The sequence below is a fragment of the Ursus americanus genome, chromosome 9 (assembly GCF_024610735.1).
Source record: "Ursus americanus isolate L20-20 chromosome 9, mUrsAme1.1.p, whole genome shotgun sequence".
NCBI lineage: Eukaryota > Metazoa > Chordata > Mammalia > Carnivora > Ursidae > Ursus > Ursus americanus.
Genome location: NC_142135.1, coordinates 16,753,049 through 16,772,260, shown reverse-complemented (window position 1 = coordinate 16,772,260; position 19,212 = coordinate 16,753,049). Strand labels below are relative to the sequence as shown.

Sequence of the window (19,212 nt, the reverse complement as noted above, 5' to 3'; positions counted from 1 at the left end):
GCTGCGGAGGGGCCTGCAGGCCGGCGAGGGGCGGGTCCGCGTCCTTGCAGAGGCGTTGGAGGCGCTGTTGGGTCGGGTCTCGGGAAAGGGTGCAGGGGGCCGGGTGGAGGTTCGGGCTCTGCCTCTGACCCGGATCCCTGGCCCGGATGATCTCTTGAAAGGCAGGTAGCCTGGGACTAGCTGTGCTCCGTACGCCAAGGTCGTCGGAGACCTCTTCCCTGTCGTGGGGCTGGGGTCGGCGAGGTGCGCGAGAGCATTTGTGCCGGGGCTCTGCCTGCGTGAATTATCGTAGTAGCCCTGTAGCATTCCCGGAGCACAGCAGATGCTCAGGAAATATTTGTTAACGATTGCAGCCAGAAAAGAACTCAGGAGGAACGATGCAGCGAAAGGGGAACAGTGCACGTCTACCCCTTCCAAATACTGCAACTTATCTTAAATCATCGTTTATCTTCAGACAAGCAGGCATCCATCAGCTGTTTGTTGAGCACCTACTCTGTGCCAAGCTTCTGAGCTCTGGAGGACAGCAGCGGAACAAAAACTTCCGGTTTAGTGGAGTTTAACGTTAGCGTGTATGGCGGTGACAACAGGGGGTACATTCTACAGTGCAAGGTGGCCTTCTAGTAAGGCCAGCGCTGCTGCTGCTGCTGGCGGTTGCTTTTGTTTGTTTGTTTTTTAAATAGACTTCATTTTTTTTTTTTAGGACAGCTCTAGATGCACAGCCAGATTGAAAGCAAGAGACAGAGATTTCCCATATCCCCCCTGCACTCACACATGCATCGCCTCCCCATTATCCGTATGCCCCATAAGAGAGGTGTTTTTATTGCAGTTGATGAATCTACACTGACACAGTATTATCACCCGATGTCCACAGTGTATGCTGGGATTCGCTTTGGTGTTGTATGTTTATGGGTTTGGGCAAATGTACAATGACATGTATACACCATTATAGTATCATACGAAGTATTTTCACTGCCCTAAAGGTCTTCTGTGCTCTGCCTGTTTTTCCCTCCCTCCCCAGCTCTTCTTTTCATTCTGGTCCCAGATACCTGACCTGTTTGAGTCTTAGCCACACAAGACTAATGGAAACCTTTGCCCCAAGTGGTGCCATCTTGATCCAATTGCTGCACACAGATCGATCCTGTTGCTTTTGATTTCCTAAGATTTCATGGCCTTTGCTTCATTACTTGAATTCATGTTTCTATTCTAGTAATTTTTCTGTTGATCCTTTGGTTGCTTCTCAACAAATCAACAGACTTCAAGTGCCAACTCTGCTTGCGCGAACCACCGGGCTGGATGTTGTACTAACAGCTTGTTTGGTTTCTGGTTGCTGTCAGTCCCCCAGCAATGCTGCTGTCCCATCAACTCTCTTGAATAAAAATTTTTGTTTAGAGTAGGGATTCTTCAGAAGGGATTTTCATTTCCAAACTTGGAATTTATGTAAATACTAACCCTACTTCTGATGTTCTCTAAATGTTCTAAAAGTTATTGCCAACCCACAGTAATTCTATTTCTTGCTGTTATAAAATATCCAGATATACATGCAAGATTCAAAAAAGGAAAGAAACAAGCTTTATGCAAATGGTATTTGCTTCCATTAAACCATAGCTTGCTTTTTGTTCATCTAAATCCATTGTTATGGTGTCAAGAGGCAAGGGGCACAGACTGAGGAGTCAAATGGACTTCAATAGAAGTAAATGTCCATTCATTAGTTCTGTGATTTTGGGTAAGTTAATCACTAAGACTGTAGGTGAAGATAATTGTGCCTACCAGACAGGATTGTCTCAGGGCATTATAAAGACTTTAAAATGGTGTCTTATGCATCTTGGTATTCGGTAAATATTTGATTTTTAAATTATCTTTAAGGACTGAGGAACTGTCAGGCAACCTGCGAACAATTGACAGGCAATTGTTCTAAAATAAATGCTGGTATGTGTGCGTTATGTGAAATTAGAGGAGCAGAATGTTGCCATTAATTGTGATTATTTCTAGATGTTAGGGTTATAATCAGTTTTATTTATTAGTGTTTTTCCATACTTGCTTATTTTGAACAATGATCTTGTAATTTTGTAATCGAAACACATAGTAAATATTATAGAAACAAGAGCAGAGGAAAAATTGTTCGCTCTGTCTGATTTTAATTGCTGGAGAACATTTTGATGTTATTGCTCATTTCAGTATATTTATTCTCTCCCTCTCCCCTTTGGGGATGTCAAAGGAAAACCGGAGCTGGACGGTAGTTAAAGTGGTAAAAACAGATTTTATTCCTCTATTGCAGTAGAGGAAAGGAGACTTCAGTATAGAACTGGGCTCAGCTCTGGATACAGCCTGGGCAAGTGGAGATGTACCACCAAGGAACAGGGTGGGAAGCAGTGGATGGAAAATCACTAAGAGGAAACATCTAGGATAAGGGAGTTCTGGGTAAATTAACCTAAAGAAATTCTTGCTGAAGACAAGCCAGGGTGATTAGTTGTCAGCTGGGAGATGGTGGAGATTGAGAAACCGATCAGTTATCACGGATGAACAGGGGTTCTAGTTAAACGGACTGAGCAGGGTTTGTGCTAAAATTAGATTTTACAAGGTGGTGCACAGATGGAGAAGTGCCCCTGAGAAGATTGAGGAGCTGGACTAAAGCTTGGTCAAGCAAAGTATCTTTGTCAGGGACTTGCTAAACATAAGTCTCCTAAGAATCTTGCTGATTCACCCAATGAAAAGCCTTATGTTTAAACTGAAGAAAATGTTTAATATGCTTAATTCAGTTTCATTTTTTTAAAAGATTTATTTATTTGACAGAGAGAGCGCCAAGTGGGCAGAATGGCAGGCAGAGGGGGAGGGAGAAGCAGACTCTCTGCTGAGCAGGGAGCCCAAGGCGGGGCTTGATCCCAGGACCCTAAGATCATGACCTGAGCTGAAGGCAGGCACTTAACTGACTGAGCCACCCAGACGCCCCTCAGTTTAGTGTTTCTTAATGAAGTGATGATGAGGAAGATAAATGTTTCTGAGATGTGGGTTCAGAAACTCACAAAAAGTCATTTACAATAAAAATATTCATAATTAGAAAACTATTGTTGCAACAAAGAAGGGGATTATTCTGATCTTTGTGACCTGAATAGGCACACATAAATTATTTTAAGTTAGTTATTCTGTGCTGCAAGTTTTATAACAGGTTTCTTTTCAACAGATACATGGTACATGATCTTCTCAAAAAATAGTAACTTTAGACCAATATAGCTGAAAATAAAACTCATGTACACTTAATTCACTTTGGAACACTTTGTATTACAAAATTTCATTAAGGTATCTTAAAATTAAGATATTGAAATTTTTCTTACATGTGGTGGCTTGTGATTTACATAAAACTACTTTTCACTTATTACTCGTTGTTTTTAGCATGTGTTTATTGCTTTATGTAGCAATTTGACTAACTCAGTGATAAATACACTCTTACATCTTGTTATTGTCTATCACTTCATCACAGTTTATTAATCTGTTCATACGTGTGCTTGTTTTTTTAATCTCTGTCTTCACCCCTAAACTGGGATCTCCATGAGCTCCACTAAACTGTGTCCATTAGTTACTTTTAGGGCCCAGCTTGTTCAGTGTCTGACACATCGTGAGTTTTCAAGTATTTGATGAATATATGCACAGTAGCCACTTTGGCAATAAGTTTTTTTTTTTTTTAAGATTTTATTTATTTATTTGACAGAGAGAGACAGCAAGCGAGAGAGGGAACACAAGCAGGGGGAGTAGGAGAGGAAGAAGCAGGCTCCCAGCAGACGAGCCTGATGTGGGACTCGATCCCAGGACTCTGGGATCATGCCCTGAGCCTAAGGCAGATGCTTAACGACTGAGCCACCCAGGCACCCCTTGGCAATAACTTTCTCAACTGCCTTTAGAAATCACTAGGATTGCTTCTAGGAGAGTAGCAGGAGAGGGGAGAACGGGTAGGCAGGAAACTTCAAAATTAGTGAATTATACTATAAAAGCCATATTTTTCATAATAAGTAATGCTTGACATAGAATTAAATATATTTTTTGTTTGCTTGCTTTTGACAGGATTATAGTGAACATCATTCACAGCACTTCTGATTACCTTCCCAAAGTCTTGCGATTTTTGAATGTGGCTTTTGATAGCTCAGGTGATTGCTTAATTGCTGGGGACCATCAAGGAAATATCTACTTTCTTGACTTGTATGGAAACAGGTGAGCAGATACCTTTGATATATATCATATTTAACAAGTCATTTACTGCCAATTTTAGTACTTCCTATTAATCATTCAACAAGATTCATTAAGTTCTTACTATATTTCAGGTACCTTATAAAACACTGTCATAAGTGCTGATGGGAGAAAGTGGGAAAGCATAGAAAATATGGTTGGAATGCTTTTAGAGTATTCAAGTCCAGTTTGCACAGTATCTCTAGTAGCTTGTTTTTCCTTAAGTTAAAAAATTTACTATTGCTCGCTTACCAACATCTGGTATTTTATCGGGCAATTTAGAAAGAGAATAATTTCCTTTGTACATTATTGTCTCACTTTACACATCTAGCAGTTTTAATGAATTGGTCCTCACTCGTCTGCCTCTTCCTTTGCTGAACAATTTTGTACAGAAGCAGTTAGGTGGGATTGACGGAGGGGGTCATCCCCACAGTGGGGGTATGTGCGAGGGAGAACCGTGTCCGTCTGGCCAGAGTCAGAAGGTGTCTGTGTGGGGGATGAGGCAATCATGGGAAAGACGGGAGGCTTTGATCGAGTGAGTAAATTTGTTGAGGATAAGGGGCCAGGTATCTAAAAACTGGAAAGGGGAGTTGCACATATGAAAAGGTGAAAATCTAGAACAAACCCTGGGGTACTGGATTGGAATTATATATATCTGTGTGCGTGGCCAGTTTTGAATATATAGACATAAAAATAAAGAGAAGTGTGTGTGAGTGAGTGAATGCATTATAGGTACACATGTTTCCTACCTTTGTCCACTTATAGGATCTGGGAGCAACAACACCCCAGTAGCAATGAATACACCCAGTGCCCAGTTCTGTTCTAAATACCACACTCCACTAAAAGTAGTCAGGGATCCTTGCAGAAACAGTGAGCCTGGAACATCTTGTAGCCAGAAAGGAAGAATTATTCAAAGAAAGAGTGTCCAAAGGACATAGGTGTCAGCTTGAAAGAGCTCCTTCTTGCCATATTGGAGACACTTTGAGTATCCAAATAAATAATGATAGTAAGGGGTCATAACCCATTGAGTAAAATAGAAATCTATAACTTCATGCTGTAGTCAAGAAACAATTTAATGAGAAGGGATACTCGCAGAGTCACAGAGCAGCTCCCCACAAAATACTTATTAATCATAGAGGGGGAAAGGTTAATTTTGCAGTGAAGTAGTCGAGCAAACACTACCTTATCAAATGATTACACAAGTAGTGGGACAAACCACAATTCGTGCGCCACCTGACAGGGCGCAGTGGAAACAGCACAGTACCACTCTGTGGTATTCCTGCCGGGGACGTGGACCTGAATCCAATTAGTGGAATCATCAGACAGACAAAGGTAAATTACGGGATTGTATAACGAGATGGCCTGTAATCTTCCCGAGGGTCAAGGTCATGAAAGTTGTAGAAAACCCAGAATTATTCTGGTCTGAGGAAGACTAGAGACATGACAAGTAAGGGTATGAGTCTGAACTGAGCCTTTGCCGTCAGGGACATTGGGGACAAGTGGCAAAACTGAATGGGGTCGGAGGATTAGGCGATGGTGATATATAAATGTAATTTTCTGATTTTGACAGTTGTACTGTGATTATATAGGAGAATTTTCTTGTTTGTAGGAATCATGATTTTGGCAACTTATTCTCAAATAGTTCAGAAAAAGAAGAGGTCGTATATTATTAATTTCTCTGTGGTTTATTAGATATCTGTTAATCATTGTTTCTGCTCTTTACCAAAAAAAGTAATGGTCACAATTCTCCCACCCTTTACTCTTGCCTAACGCACCCTGCCAGTTCTCCATCTTAAATCCATACGACTGTCTCCTCACTGTTCCCACTGCTAAAGAAAACAAAAATTGCTGTTCAGGAACTCTGTTACTAAATAATGGACTTCAGCATTAACGATGCTTTCCCTTAGTTTGCTCATCAGTAGTTACTCTTTTATCAGTAGTTATTCTCCCACTGTCCTCCAGCTTCCTTGTCTCCTTGGGTATGACCCTACTCTTACTCAACTCCCTGGCCCCCTAACTCATGCGAAAATAGATACTTTCAAGTTTCCCTTCCTCTTCCCCATTGCAGCCTCAGATATATAGCCATCCCTGTGGCTGGCTTATTCATAAAATAAGTGATCCTGATTTCTTCCAGTGCCCATCTCGATCTTCTGTAGTCACCCCTGGGGTTGGCACCATGACTGTTCCTCTCTTTTATTTGTCCACTGTCCTTTTCTATCTATAAATATTCACAGCCGAGCAAAGGACTGAGTGTCAGAGCTGAGATTTGAAATCAGGCCTGCTTGGTTCTAATGCCCACCATGCTGGGGTCCCCTGGAAATCTTACTTGCCTAATCCACTGGTCTCTCTGCAGTTCTTATCTTACTAAATACTCGTCTTCACCTCTTCCCTAGAGCTTTTTTTTTCTTTTGCTTCAAAGTACAGCTTTTTCCTGATTTTTCTACTTCTCTGATCATCCCCCACACACACTAGTTTTGCTGACTCTTCTGCCAGTGCCTCCCCCTTTATTGTGCTGCTCAGACATCTGTCCTTAGCCTGCTCCCTTCCGTGTTCTCCTTCATAATCTCATCAGCACCAGGCCTAAGGCTTCAGCTGCCGTGTAAATACTGTTAACCCAGATCTACTTCCACTGCGTACTGGGTATCTTCTAGACCGGGCTGTCCAGTGCAGTAGTCACTAGCTGCATCGAGCTTTGGAGCCCGTGAAAGCTGGCTAGTCCAAATTGAGATGTGTTGTTAGTGTAAAATACACACTGGGTTTAGAAGACTTAGTATGAAAAAAAAAATGTAAAATATCTCAATTTTTTATTGATTAAATGTTGAAATGATAATAAATATGTATTAAGTAAAATATGTTATTAAGATTAATTTTACCTTTTTCTTTTTACTTTTGCAACATGGCTCTTTACTTTTGCAGCTGTGGCCCACGCTGTATTTCTTGAACAGCACAGCTCTAAATGTTTTGCAAAGGCCTTGAACTCAACATATTTAAAACCCTCAAACTTGTCCCTCTTCTGCCCAATCTTGAAAACTTGATTTTTTTAGTCAAATTCTAGCTGTGTGCCAAGTACTCTGCTATCACTTAGCATATGTTATTTCATTCAATCAACATATTAGTTCACTTAATCACTTAATCATTTCTTTTCTTACCTTCATTTTGCACATGAGGAATTCCTAATTCCTCCCTCTCCACCTCGTGTTCGATGCATCACCAGCCCTTCTCCCACTTGACTCTTGTCCTGTTTGTCCTTTCCATTTTAGACCCGCAGCTCTGGTTGAGATGCTCTGTGGTAGCTTGCTTCATGATCTCTTCTTTCTATCCATTTGCCGTTGCTGCCAGACTCCTCCTGCTAAAAGATGTGGCTGGTCGCAGTTCTGCTGTGCTTAAAACCCGTTAAGTAAATTCCAAATTCCTGTATGTGGCAGCACTCTTCATAATCTATTTTTGGCCTACCAAAATGAGGGTTCATTTTTCTGGGTTTCATTTTCTTCATCTCTAAGGACTCCTCCAACGTAAAATTTATGATTCTTGGAAGAATTTCTGATACTAATGCAGTAATCTCTTAATAGGTTTAATCTTGTTCAGCGAACAGCACAAGCTTGCACGGCTCTGGCCTTTAATCTCCGTAGGAAGTCTGAATTCCTTGTGGCATTAGCTGATTATTCTATTAAATGTTTCGATACAGGTAAGAAGTCCTCCTATTTATCTTTTGAATAAGAGTCAAATTTAGACTGAGGTACTGCAAGGAGTTTGCCAGTCTGTCTCACTGCAGACATCAGCTGCAAATTTGGGGGTCCCGGGACTATCCTTACATAGGATCAGTTGTCTACAAACTCAGGGTTCCCCACAACTACCCTCAGGGTGGTAATTCACTTGAATGACTCTCAGAACTAAAGAAAGCACTCTGCTTACGATTATAGTTTTGATGCAGCAGAAGAATACAAATTCGAACCAGCCAAAGGAAGGACACATAGGGTAGAATGTGGGAGGCTCCCAGAAGAGAAGCTGCCATTATCCCCTAGGGACATATCACCCTCCCAGCATCAGATAATTGGCCATCCATGCTGAGTATTGTCAAACCAAAAATTCACCTAACCTCTGATGTTCAGGGCTTTTTATAGAGGCTCCATGACATAGACATGACTGATTGGATTATTGCCCACCAGTTTGAACTCAGATTTCCAGCCCTCCTCCTCTCGCTCGAGGTCGGGTGGACATCATGTGGCCCAAAGCCCCAGCCTTGCAATCACCCCCACGGTTGGTCTTTCCCATGTGGCCAGCCCCCATTCTGAGGTTTTCTCCTTAGATAAGCCGGCTCCTGTTGCCTGGGGGCCTCCCATGAATAACAGAGACACCCCGTCACTGGGGAAACTTTAGGGGTTTAGAGATTGCCTCCCAGGAACCTGGACAAAAACCATACCTTTCTTTGAAGCCCCAGTTCCTTAGTACGTAGGTACAAGAATAATAACTTTCTTAATGTATCCTATGTATTTTATACCACATCGTATATTTTGAGGGAATTTAGAGTCCTGCAAATTGAACCTCGTAGGAAAAAAGATAACTGTATTTTTTTGTTGTTGTTATTAAAGTAATTGATAAAATATGTAGAAGGATAATGATAACCAGGGCGCCTGGGTGGCACAGTTGTTTAAGCGTCCGACTCTTGGTTTCAGCTCAGGTCATGATCTCAGGGTGCTCTCTCTCTCTCTCTTTCTAATAAATAAATAAAATCCTTTTAAAAAAAGAAAGATAATAACCATAGTAATATTTGTAATAGCTAACACTTATATAGTGTTTATTCTTTGCCAGGTACTGTTCAATGACTTTATACATATTAATTTTAGTTGTCATAAAACCCATGGACGTGGATAGTGTTATCTCCATTTTGCAGATGAGGACACTGAGCATAGAGGTGACTTGGCCAAGGTCCCACGGCTTGTAAGCCGTGGAGCCAGGATTCCTGACCTGGAAGCCTGGCTCCAGCGGCCCTGCTCTTAATCACTGCTATGCTCACTGTGTGTGTAAGAAGACAAACTAGTCATCCTTCAGTAACGCCCAGACACAGTCCATGTTTTTATAGTAGGGACCTATCTTTCCAGTCTGTTTTTTCTGCATATACCTCTTTTACATTCTTTTTTTTAAAGATTTTATTATTTATTTGAGAGAGAAAGTGAGTGCACAGGTGCACAAATGGGGAGGGGGTGGGGCAGAGGAAGAGGGAGCAAGGATCTCAAGCAGACTCCCTGCTGAGCGCAGAGCCTGGTGATGCGGGGCTCCATCTCACAACCCTGAGATCACGACCTGAGCCCAAAGCAAGAGTGGTAGGCTTAACCAGCGGAGCCACCCAGGCGCCCCACCTCTTTTACATTCTAACAAACATATGATCATCCTATCTAGACTGTTTTGTGGAATCATTTTCTTACCTGGTTAAAAATTCATGCAGTGTTTTAAAAGCAGCATGTAATATTCCACCCTGTAGGTGTTGGCAGTACCATAATTACTAAACCTGTTACTTATCAATGGACTTTAAACTGTCTCCAGTTTTTGGTTACAGACGGTGCTGTCACAGAAATTCTAAAAAACTAAATGTTTATACTCACCTGTGATCGCTTCCCTTGGATCCCATCCATTCTCCTCTTCTCTCTTCTCAGGTCCATCTTCTTACAGTCTCTTCTGTCTGTTGAATCCCCTCCCCCGGCAATGAAGCCCCTTCTTACGACGTTGTCTCTACCTCCCCGACTACTTCCGTCTTCACTGCTAAATCCCACTGCTTCACAACCTCCAGCAGTGGATTCTGACTCTCGCTTCCCCCACTCCCTACTCCTCTAAGGTCGTTAGTAACCTCTGATTGTTGAAACCCTCTTTGTACTTTTCGCTCTACCTCTCAGTAGCACTTAGCACTTTGCATTAGGGCAGGACCTTAGTTTCCATTCTCTCTCCTGGTTCTCCTCCTACCTTTCTGTTTTTTACTAGGCTCCCTCCTGGGTTATTTTGGTGGTCCCTAGAGTTTTGGATTTTTCACTCAATTAAAAAGAAAAAGTAGAGGAACAACCCACATGGGTTGTCAACTTTTAATTTTGCTAAATGACATTGGAAAAAACCATGGAACTTCATTTCATGAAATGAGATTTTTTTTTAACATAAAGGAACTCGGAAGGATATAATACTCGATTAAAAGGTAGTACTTTAAATTTAGCTTTATGAAAGCCTCGTCTCTTTATCCTTATTTTTCTCATTTCACTGAAGACCAGTGAAAAATTGATCATTAACTAATGCCAGACTTTAGACTGGTGTTTGGAAACTACTTCTCTCTCCCCAGGGGTTTCTCTCTGTTCCCTCTGTTTTCAGTTTTGACCTACTTTGTGTCTTAATGCTTCCCAGATTTACGTCTTGCTTTTGTACTATTCTCAGTTTCGTCTTTCTGGAGGAAAAAATTCTGATCATGAAAGTAAAACATGCCTACCATAGCAAACTTGGAAACACAGGAAAATGTAAAGAGAACATAAAAATCATGTATAATTCTATGACCTAGTGATAATTGTGACGTTTTTGGTGTTTTCTCTGCCGGGCTGTTTTCTGTGCTTCTGTCTTTCACATGCATGCACACAACTCGGGATCAGTTTTAAAAATCAAATTCATGGGGCGCCTGGGTGGCGCAGTCGTTAAGCGTCTGCCTTCGGCTCAGAGCGTGATCCTGCCATTCTGGGATCGAGCCCCGCATCAGGCTCCTCTGCTGGAAGCCTGCTTCTTCCTCTCCCACTCCCCCTGCTTGTGCTCCCTCTCTCCCTGGCTGTCTCTCTCTCTCTGTCAAATAAATAAATAAAATCTTTAAAAAAAAAAATCTGTTCACAAAGTACATTAAAAAAAAAAAAATCAGGGGTGCCTGGGTGGCGCAGTCGTTAAGCGGCTGCCTTCGGCTCAGGGCGTGATCCCGGCGTTCTGGGATCGAGCCCCACATCAGGCTCCTCTGCTGGGAGCCTGCTTCTTCCTCTCCCACTCCCTCTGCTTGTGTTCCCTCTCGCTGGCTGTCTCTCTGTGTCAAATAAATAAATAAAATCTTTAAAAAAAATCAAATTCATGATCTCTTCTTCCCACACTGCCGGATCTGTTTCTCCTCACGTGCTCCTTAAATTGGTTACTAGTATCGCCATCTAGCTAAAACCGCTGAAGATTTACCTCGTCTTTTATTTCAACACATCTGTTTGATCACAAAGTCCTTTGAATTTCTCCTTCATCACTCTTGAATTTGTTCCTTTCTCTATCGTCACATTTTTAGTTTAGACCTTCCTTATCTCCTCCCTGGATTATCACAGCAACAAATAAATCAGTTGTCTAATCTCTTCCTTCTTTCCGATATATCTAGCATGTACCTTTGAAGTGCTCGTTCTAAAATACACACCAGACATGATACGCTTCTACACAAAACTATGCCCCCCAAGAGAAAGCCCAAACTCCCATCCTGTCACACTGAAAGCTGTTCTTAAGCCCCTTTTCATTTGGCCTCATCGCCTCACGTGTTGGTGATATTCACGTTACTAACGTGTTCCGTCGTGCGTTTTATCAACTGGCCAACTAGGCTTTTACTTTTGTGGATGGTAATGAAGGTGTCTCATGAATACCTAGCCATCAGTCGAGTCCGTTCTTGGATACTATGTAGTGTTTTACCTGTGTAACTTTTACTTTTTACCACAGTTACCAAGGAGCTCGTTAGCTGGATGAGAGGACATGAGTCATCCGTGTTTTCGATCTCTGTGCATGCGTCAGGGAAATATGCCATCACGACTTCTTCGGACACGGCCCAGCTGTGGGACTTGGATACCTTTCAGAGGAAAAGAAAGCTGAATATTCTACAGTCCGTGGGTATCCAAAAGGTCAGTGGAGGTCCGGCGTATCTTGGTCTGTTGTGCTTCTCAGACTGGTTTCTTGATCACCAGGATTTATAGATGATTTAAGAGTCATGAATGATTCACTTTGTCCCACATAGCTCTGTTCTCATAACGCGGCAACACGCAAAGCAGAGAGACCCACGGGATTGACCCATAGGCAACCTATGGCTACAGTTTATCACTTACTGAGTTTTTGCCTTAAAAAAATGTCAAACATAGATTTGTAAGAATTGCACAGTGAACACACATACACCATTAGATTCTACCATTAACATGTTCCTATGCTGTCGTTTACTATACTTACGTTATTATACTTTATTATGGATCTATCCATCCCTCTGTCCGTTTATTCTTTTTCTTTTTCTTTTAAAAGTAAATTGTGACGTCAGTATACTTGCCCATAAATACTTAAGCCTGAATTTAATTGACTAGGGTTCACTATTTGTTGATGTGAAATTTATATATAGTGAAATGCACAAATCTTAAGTATTCATTTGTTAAGTTTTGTCAAATACATACACCTTTGTAACCTGTGCAGGCCTATTACTATCAACATCCCAGAAAGTCCTCTTCTATCCCTTCCCAGGGAAGCACTATCCTGATGTTTTTCTACTGTAGATTAGTTTTGTCCTAAAATTTCAAATAAATAGGGGTTCCTGGGTGGCGCAGCGGTTAAGCGTCTGCCTTCGGCTCAGGGCGTGATCCCGGTACTCTGGGATCGAGCCCCGCATCAGGCTCCTCCGCTGGGAGCCTGCTTCTTCCTCTCCCACTCCCCCTGTTTGTGTTCCCTCTCTCGCTGGCTGTCTCTCTCTCTCTCTGTCAAATAAATAAATAAATAATCTTTAAAAAAAATAAAGTAAAAAAATAAAATAAAATTTCAAATAAACAGAGCTAGTTAGTAACGGTACGTGTAAGCTTTTCTCCTTCTGCGTGATGGTTTGGAGATTCATCCTGTTGTTGGACATTTCAGCAGTTCATGCCTTTTTATTGTTGATCACTATTCCATTGTATACGTACATCACTTTTTAAAAAAGATCCACTTTTTTTGCTTTTAAGGTTTAATTTTTTTTCCCATTTGATTAGCCTAATACTGTTTTCAGGATTGTCTGAGTCTCCCATGTGATTCATTCTGTTGCTGCAGGTTATACTATACGTGCAGTATTGCTTTTGATTTCTTGGTCATTAATGTGAACAGTTAGCAGTGCATGTCAACCAGAAATTTATTTTGTAGTCTCCGTGGAAATCTCAGAGTTCTTGAGATTGCCTTTAATAATTAAAAAAAGATAAAAGCTGTAGCCAGCTTATTCCTCAGGGGTTTAGGCCAAATATCTTAGTAGGTCTTTTCTTCTTTAATTGCTTCAGCACTAAATTGAATTCTAAATTGCAAAGAAGAGCACATTGGGAATTGAACCCACAATGGAAACAGAGTTATGAAACAGCGACACAAAAACCATCTGTTCTTTTTACCATGAAATTAAAATTACTAAATCCTGGATAGTTGCCAATTCTAACGTTGCTTGGTCATTTAGACATTTTAGTTTAAAAGATAGGACTCCAAATGTTAGCGGCATGAGAATAAGATTTAGAAAATGTATGTATAGTATGCAGTAAGCATATAGGTATATTGTCCTAAAATAATAGAACATCATAGTCTCTACAGTACCTGCAAACTTTTTCTCAAAGGACCAGACAGTAAATATTCTTAGTTTTGCAAACCAAGAGCAAAATTGAGGATATTATGTTTATACTTATATAACCATCTACAGTGAAATAATTTTAAAATGTAAAAAGCATTCTTTTTTTTCTTTTTTTTTTTCTTTCTGTTCCTACTGCTCTTAGCAGTTGATATAGCCTCTGGCCATCCATGCTTTCTTTTTTTTTTGTAAAAACCATTCTTAGCTCCTGGGCTATACAAGAGCTGAAGGGGCCAGATTGTTGCTACTCCTGGCTTATTCTGTTGAAAATAGGAAGTAATTGTAAACTAATCTTAAAGTAAAACTTTTATTCTTATCAAGTTTTTACTAAATCTATGTTTTTATTCCAGTTTCTGATTCTATAAAGAGAACTTTTGTGACTTCGTGTGTGTGTGTGTGTGTGTGTGTGTGTGTGTGAGATAACTGGTAACAAATGATGCCGTGAGTCTCATTTTATGATGGCTCTTTTTAATCTAAAATTGTCTTCTACCAGAGCACCTGGTCGGTCAAGCGTCCGACTCTTGATTTTGGCTCGGGTCATGATCTCAGGGTGGTGAGATTGAGCCCTGTGTTGGGCTCTACCCTCAGTGGGGAGTCTGCCTAAGATTCTCTGTCTCTCTGTTCCTCTGCACCCCCCGACGTGTGTCCTCTCTCTCTCTCAAATAAGTCCTTCTACCATTTTTTCCCCATGACATTATTATTTAGTCATTTATTTATTTTGAGAGCAACCAGGCCAGTTGTCCTGGAAAATGCCCCAAATTCTGAATTTGTCTTACTGTTCATCATTATGTCATTTAACTTATTTCATTTGTATTTCTTGTAAGCCAGAATTTAAGTCTAAAGTCTTGAGTAGATTCCTGTTCAACATTTCGACGAGCGTAGGATGCAGGTCGTAGCAGCAGGTACCTTCGGGTTGGCTTCAGGACGGAATGTGATCGCTTATACTGAGCACCTAGCACCTGCTGTGGTGGAGCGAGTGCTTATAACTAAGTCAGCTGCAGCCGCTGCTCCTTCTGCTGTTGTCTGTTGTTCTTATCTGTTATCTGGTTCTACTACGGGATTATCTCAGTGCAGTTAGGTATCTTTTTAAAAACCTGTAAGGTTACTGTTGTATTTCTTTTGAACTACATGAAATAGATGAACAGTACCTCATTAGCAATTCAGAAACCCAAAAGTTTTCAAATAACTCACTTGGTGGCAAAATCCGATCTTGCCTGAACTCATTTGGCAGCAAAACCTGAACTGAATTGACCGGAGGCTGAAATGTTAGGATGTTTGAGTAACAGAGTGTTGCTGCGGGTCACCCAGGGGTTCTACATACCGTTCCAGAATATACATCATATTACCTTTATCAGATTGGAAATAATTCTGAATTCTGGAACACATCTAACACCAAGGGGTTCAGAAAAATAACTATGGACCTTTGATTTCAAAATGTGTTTCTTTTTTTTTCCTTAAGGTTTTATTTATTTATTTTGAAAGAGAGAGAGTGCGTGCATATGCACAAGCAGGGGAGAGGGGTGGAGGGAGAGAATCTCAAGCAGACTCCCCGCTGAGCATGGAGCCCAACCATGGAGCCCAACCAGGACAGCAGAGCCTGAGATCATGACCTGAGCCGATATCAAGAGTCAGTCGTTTCACCGACTGAGCCACCCAGGCGTCCCTGATTTCAAAATGTTTTTAAATAACCTATCGTTAAATAACCTATCATTCCAACATCTTTCCACTGGTTTTTGTACCTGGCAATAGGAATAATCAATACCAGTAGCAATAGATCCCAGTTGTTGAGTATTTATTATGTACCTACCACTTTGTTTAGCTATTTTTAAACTTAAATAATCCTAAAAGTAAATACTATTCTCATTTTACAAATGGGGACTCTGAAGTTCAGAAACATTACATAACGTGCCCAGTGGCACCGAGCTTACTGAAGACTTGGGGTTTGAATCTAAGCCTGTCTTACTCCAGAGTCACTCCATTGTACCGCACTGCCTCTTGGGTGAGCCACGTACACCTCTTCATATTAGTAGATTTTGATTATTTTGTTGATGTTCGAGGTAGAATATTTAAATTAAATATTTAGTTTGGGATTTTTGAATAAATCCTAGGGTTTCTGATTACTGTGGTTCAGTATGTATTGCAAAAGGTTTTGTGATGGATATGAGAAAACTTTTAACAAAGAATATGTTACTAAACTTAATTCAGTCTCTGTGTACAGTGGGTGCTCACTAAATTTCTGCTGAATTGTGCATTTAACTTAACTTGCTCTTTATTACCGTACTGAACTCTCAACTTTGAAGAGTTCACATCCCTCTCAAAAGTACGTTGGGAAGCCTAGGATTTTTGTATTTTATAAGGAAAAACTGTAGCCCCACCCTTTTACCCAACCCTCCAAAAAGTATAGTTAGTGCTTTTGAAGTTTTTTCTAAGCTTTTTATGATTGTCAAGAGATGACACTATCTAAATAATGACATGATTCATTAGGAACAATTTTATAATCATTAAAATCTGGCAATTAAAATCACAAATCTAGTAATGAATAATCATGTAGGCAATAATCTATCACAGCTATTCCCCTAAAATAGCAGTTGGTGTTCATTAACTTTTAAGCTTTTGCTTCTCCCAGTAGGAATAAACTGTATTACTTTTCTAGAAAAATATTGCTAATTATAATAAAAACCTTAAGTCACTTTTTTCGACATTCTTTCAAACAGCATTTCAGTGCATTAATTATAGATCACAATGTATTTATTGCATATTCTTTCAGTAGGACCTTTTTTTTTTTTTTTTTAAGATTTTATTTATTTATCTGACGGAGATAGAGACAGCCAGCGAGAGAGGGAACACAAGCAGGGGGAGTGGGAGAGGAAGGAGCAGGCTCATAGCGGAGGAGCCTAATGTGGGGCTCGATCCCATAATGCCGGGATCACGCCCTGAGCCGAAGGCAGACACTCAACCACTGTGCCACCCAGGCACCCCTCAGTAGGACCTTTCTATTATAAAGCTTCCTGAATCTGCTGGCGAACAATCTACCAGAGATTGTCTTTGACAAAGTGAGCCAAGGACAAAAGTGAGGGTTGAATCAGGCAAGGACAGCAGTCAAATTAGCATTTTTTATTGTGTCTTATTAGCATTAACACTGAGTAGATTGTTTTAATTAACCGGTAAGTCCCATAGTGCATTACGTACGTGTGTATGTATGGGTTGTGGTTTTTTAGCACTATTTGTTATTTTAAAAGATACTATTATATGTATATGAGAAAAATAGTTCATGATAATAGCCTTCAACTATTGTTATAAAAATTACAGATTTCTTGGGCACCTTGGTGGCTCGGTTGAGAATCCAACTCTTGATTTCGGCTCAGGGTCGTGAGATGGAGCCTTGTATCGGGCCGTGCTGGGCGTGGAGCCTGCTTAAGATTTTCTTTCCCTCTGCCCCTCCCTCCACCTCTAAAAAAAAAAAAAAAAAAAAGCAAACTATTAAAAAAAATTACGGGTTTCACTCCTGTGAAATTTTTATAGTAACATCATTAACTATTAGAATCATTTCTTAACTGTATACATATAATAGGCTGGGTGACAACACAAATTGATTCATTATGTTTGTAACGCTGGAGAAAGCCATGGCAGATTTGGTGTTGAGCCCGCTTTTCCCCTGGAAAGTCATTTTTGGTCTGCTCCCTCTCGTTGCCGTGATGACGGCCTCCAGATTGTAAATACGCGAGACACTCCAGTGTTCAAGACATTGAACACTTCATCCCCAAAGAATGTAGCATTTCAGAGAAAACAGGCCTCCTTCTGACACTAGGAAATGGTGAAGGTGTGTGACCGATCGGGTCAGAATGAGAGGCTACAAGTTGTCCAGGGTGATCTGCCTCCTCAGTGGGGCCCTGTTGCTCTCCAACACAAGACCAAATCATATAGTCTCAAAAAATAATAAAGCTTGTAAAGACAAACTGGCGGAAACAAGGACAAAACATGTTCAGATATAAAGTGTTACAATAAGCTGTAAAGCAGTTAAGAAGACTATTCTAGATGGGAATCAAAGAATAAAGAGCTAGAGATGTAACTAAAGGTTTAACCATGTGAAATGTCCCAGGCTCTTTAGGGAGATTATTTTGAGAGGATGGGCAGGAATACTGTGTTCTTAGGGCATAGGTTTCTTCCATTTTCTTTCCTTCTTTCTTTTCCTTCCCTCCCTCCCTTTGTCTGCTTTACACAAATGACACACAAAATCATATTCGAGGCCTTGACGTTCTTATGAGAAAATGGTGAATTTTAACTAAAATTTTGTATTATCAAAAGTCAGCATTGTTCAGGGCTTACATAATAGAAAAATAGAAATTAGAATAAAATGGTTATTTCCAACTTTGGTCTCAAGTTCGGTCGCAATTGTCATGGAACTTTACATCAAAAACCAGGGATGTACTGTATGGTGACTAACATAATATAATATAATAAAAAAATATTATTATTAAAAAAATAAAAGATAAAAAAATAAAATAAATTGAGTGACTAATAAAAACATCATGGTTTTGTTTTCAACTTTTTACTTTTATAAATAATGCTGAACAAACATTTGTATACATTTATCTTAAAGCACTTTGCTGAATTTTTCTTGCAAAGGATTAGCTCTTAGAAGCGGACTAGCTCAGAAGAGTTACATATTTTCAAGGCTGTTGAGATACATTGTATAGTATCTGTTAACTAGTTTTTATTATCAGCAGCCAGGTAGGACAATGCCCGTTTCCTATACTCTCACCAACATTTAATATTTGTAATCTTTATGAGTAGTTACTATTTCATGTCTTGTTTTTGGTAACATGTAGTTTATAAACAGAATACATACGTTACGGGGCGCCTGGGTGGCTCAGTCGTTAAGTGTCTGCATTCGGCTCAGGGCGTGATCCCAGGGTCCTGGGATGGAGTCTGTCATTGGGCTCCCTGTTCAGTGGGGAGACTGCTTCTCCCTCTGCCTCTGCCTGCTGCTCCCCCTGCTTGTGCTCTCTCTCTCTCGATCTGTCAAATAAATAAAATCTTAAAAAAAAAAAAAAGGAAGTAATTTTTTAAAAGAAAAATTGACGACTTGTATGATTTTAAATGTAAAGAGGGCTATGGGCTATATGAACAATAACTGTTTTTCTCCCTCGTAGGTTTTCTTTCTACCGTTAAGTAATACCATCCTCAGCTGTTTTAGAGATAATTCCATCTTCGCCTGGGAATGTGATACACTTTCTTGCAGATATCAGTTGCCAGCTCCACCTGAAAGCTCTAGTATATTATACAAAGTATTTGCCGTGACCAGGTAACATGCATTTCACTTTTTTTTAAAGTTTATTTATTTTTTTTAAGTAATCCCTATATGCGCAAATTCATGACCCCGAGATCAAGAGTCACACACTCCTCCAGCTGAGCCA

At 40.4% G+C, this 19,212-nt stretch overlaps 1 protein-coding gene across 7 annotated transcripts in view; it reads left to right on the top strand.

The window, feature by feature from the left end:
• Positions 1–19,212, top strand: part of TBC1D31 (TBC1 domain family member 31) — a 67,457-nt gene that overhangs the window by 238 nt on the left and 48,007 nt on the right. For 6 of the 7 annotated variants that reach the window (XM_045805715.2, XM_045805712.2, XM_045805711.2 and 3 more), the window contains exons 2-5: positions 4,054–4,200; positions 7,785–7,900; positions 11,908–12,086; positions 18,949–19,100. In XM_045805715.2, the coding sequence (XP_045661671.2) occupies positions 4,054–4,200; positions 7,785–7,900; positions 11,908–12,086; positions 18,949–19,100 (594 nt within the window). Of the gene's footprint in view, positions 1–4; positions 2,419–4,053; positions 4,201–7,784; positions 7,901–11,907; positions 12,087–18,948; positions 19,101–19,212 lie in introns of those variants that run through there. The other variant, XM_087864647.1, reaches the window with a different exon arrangement.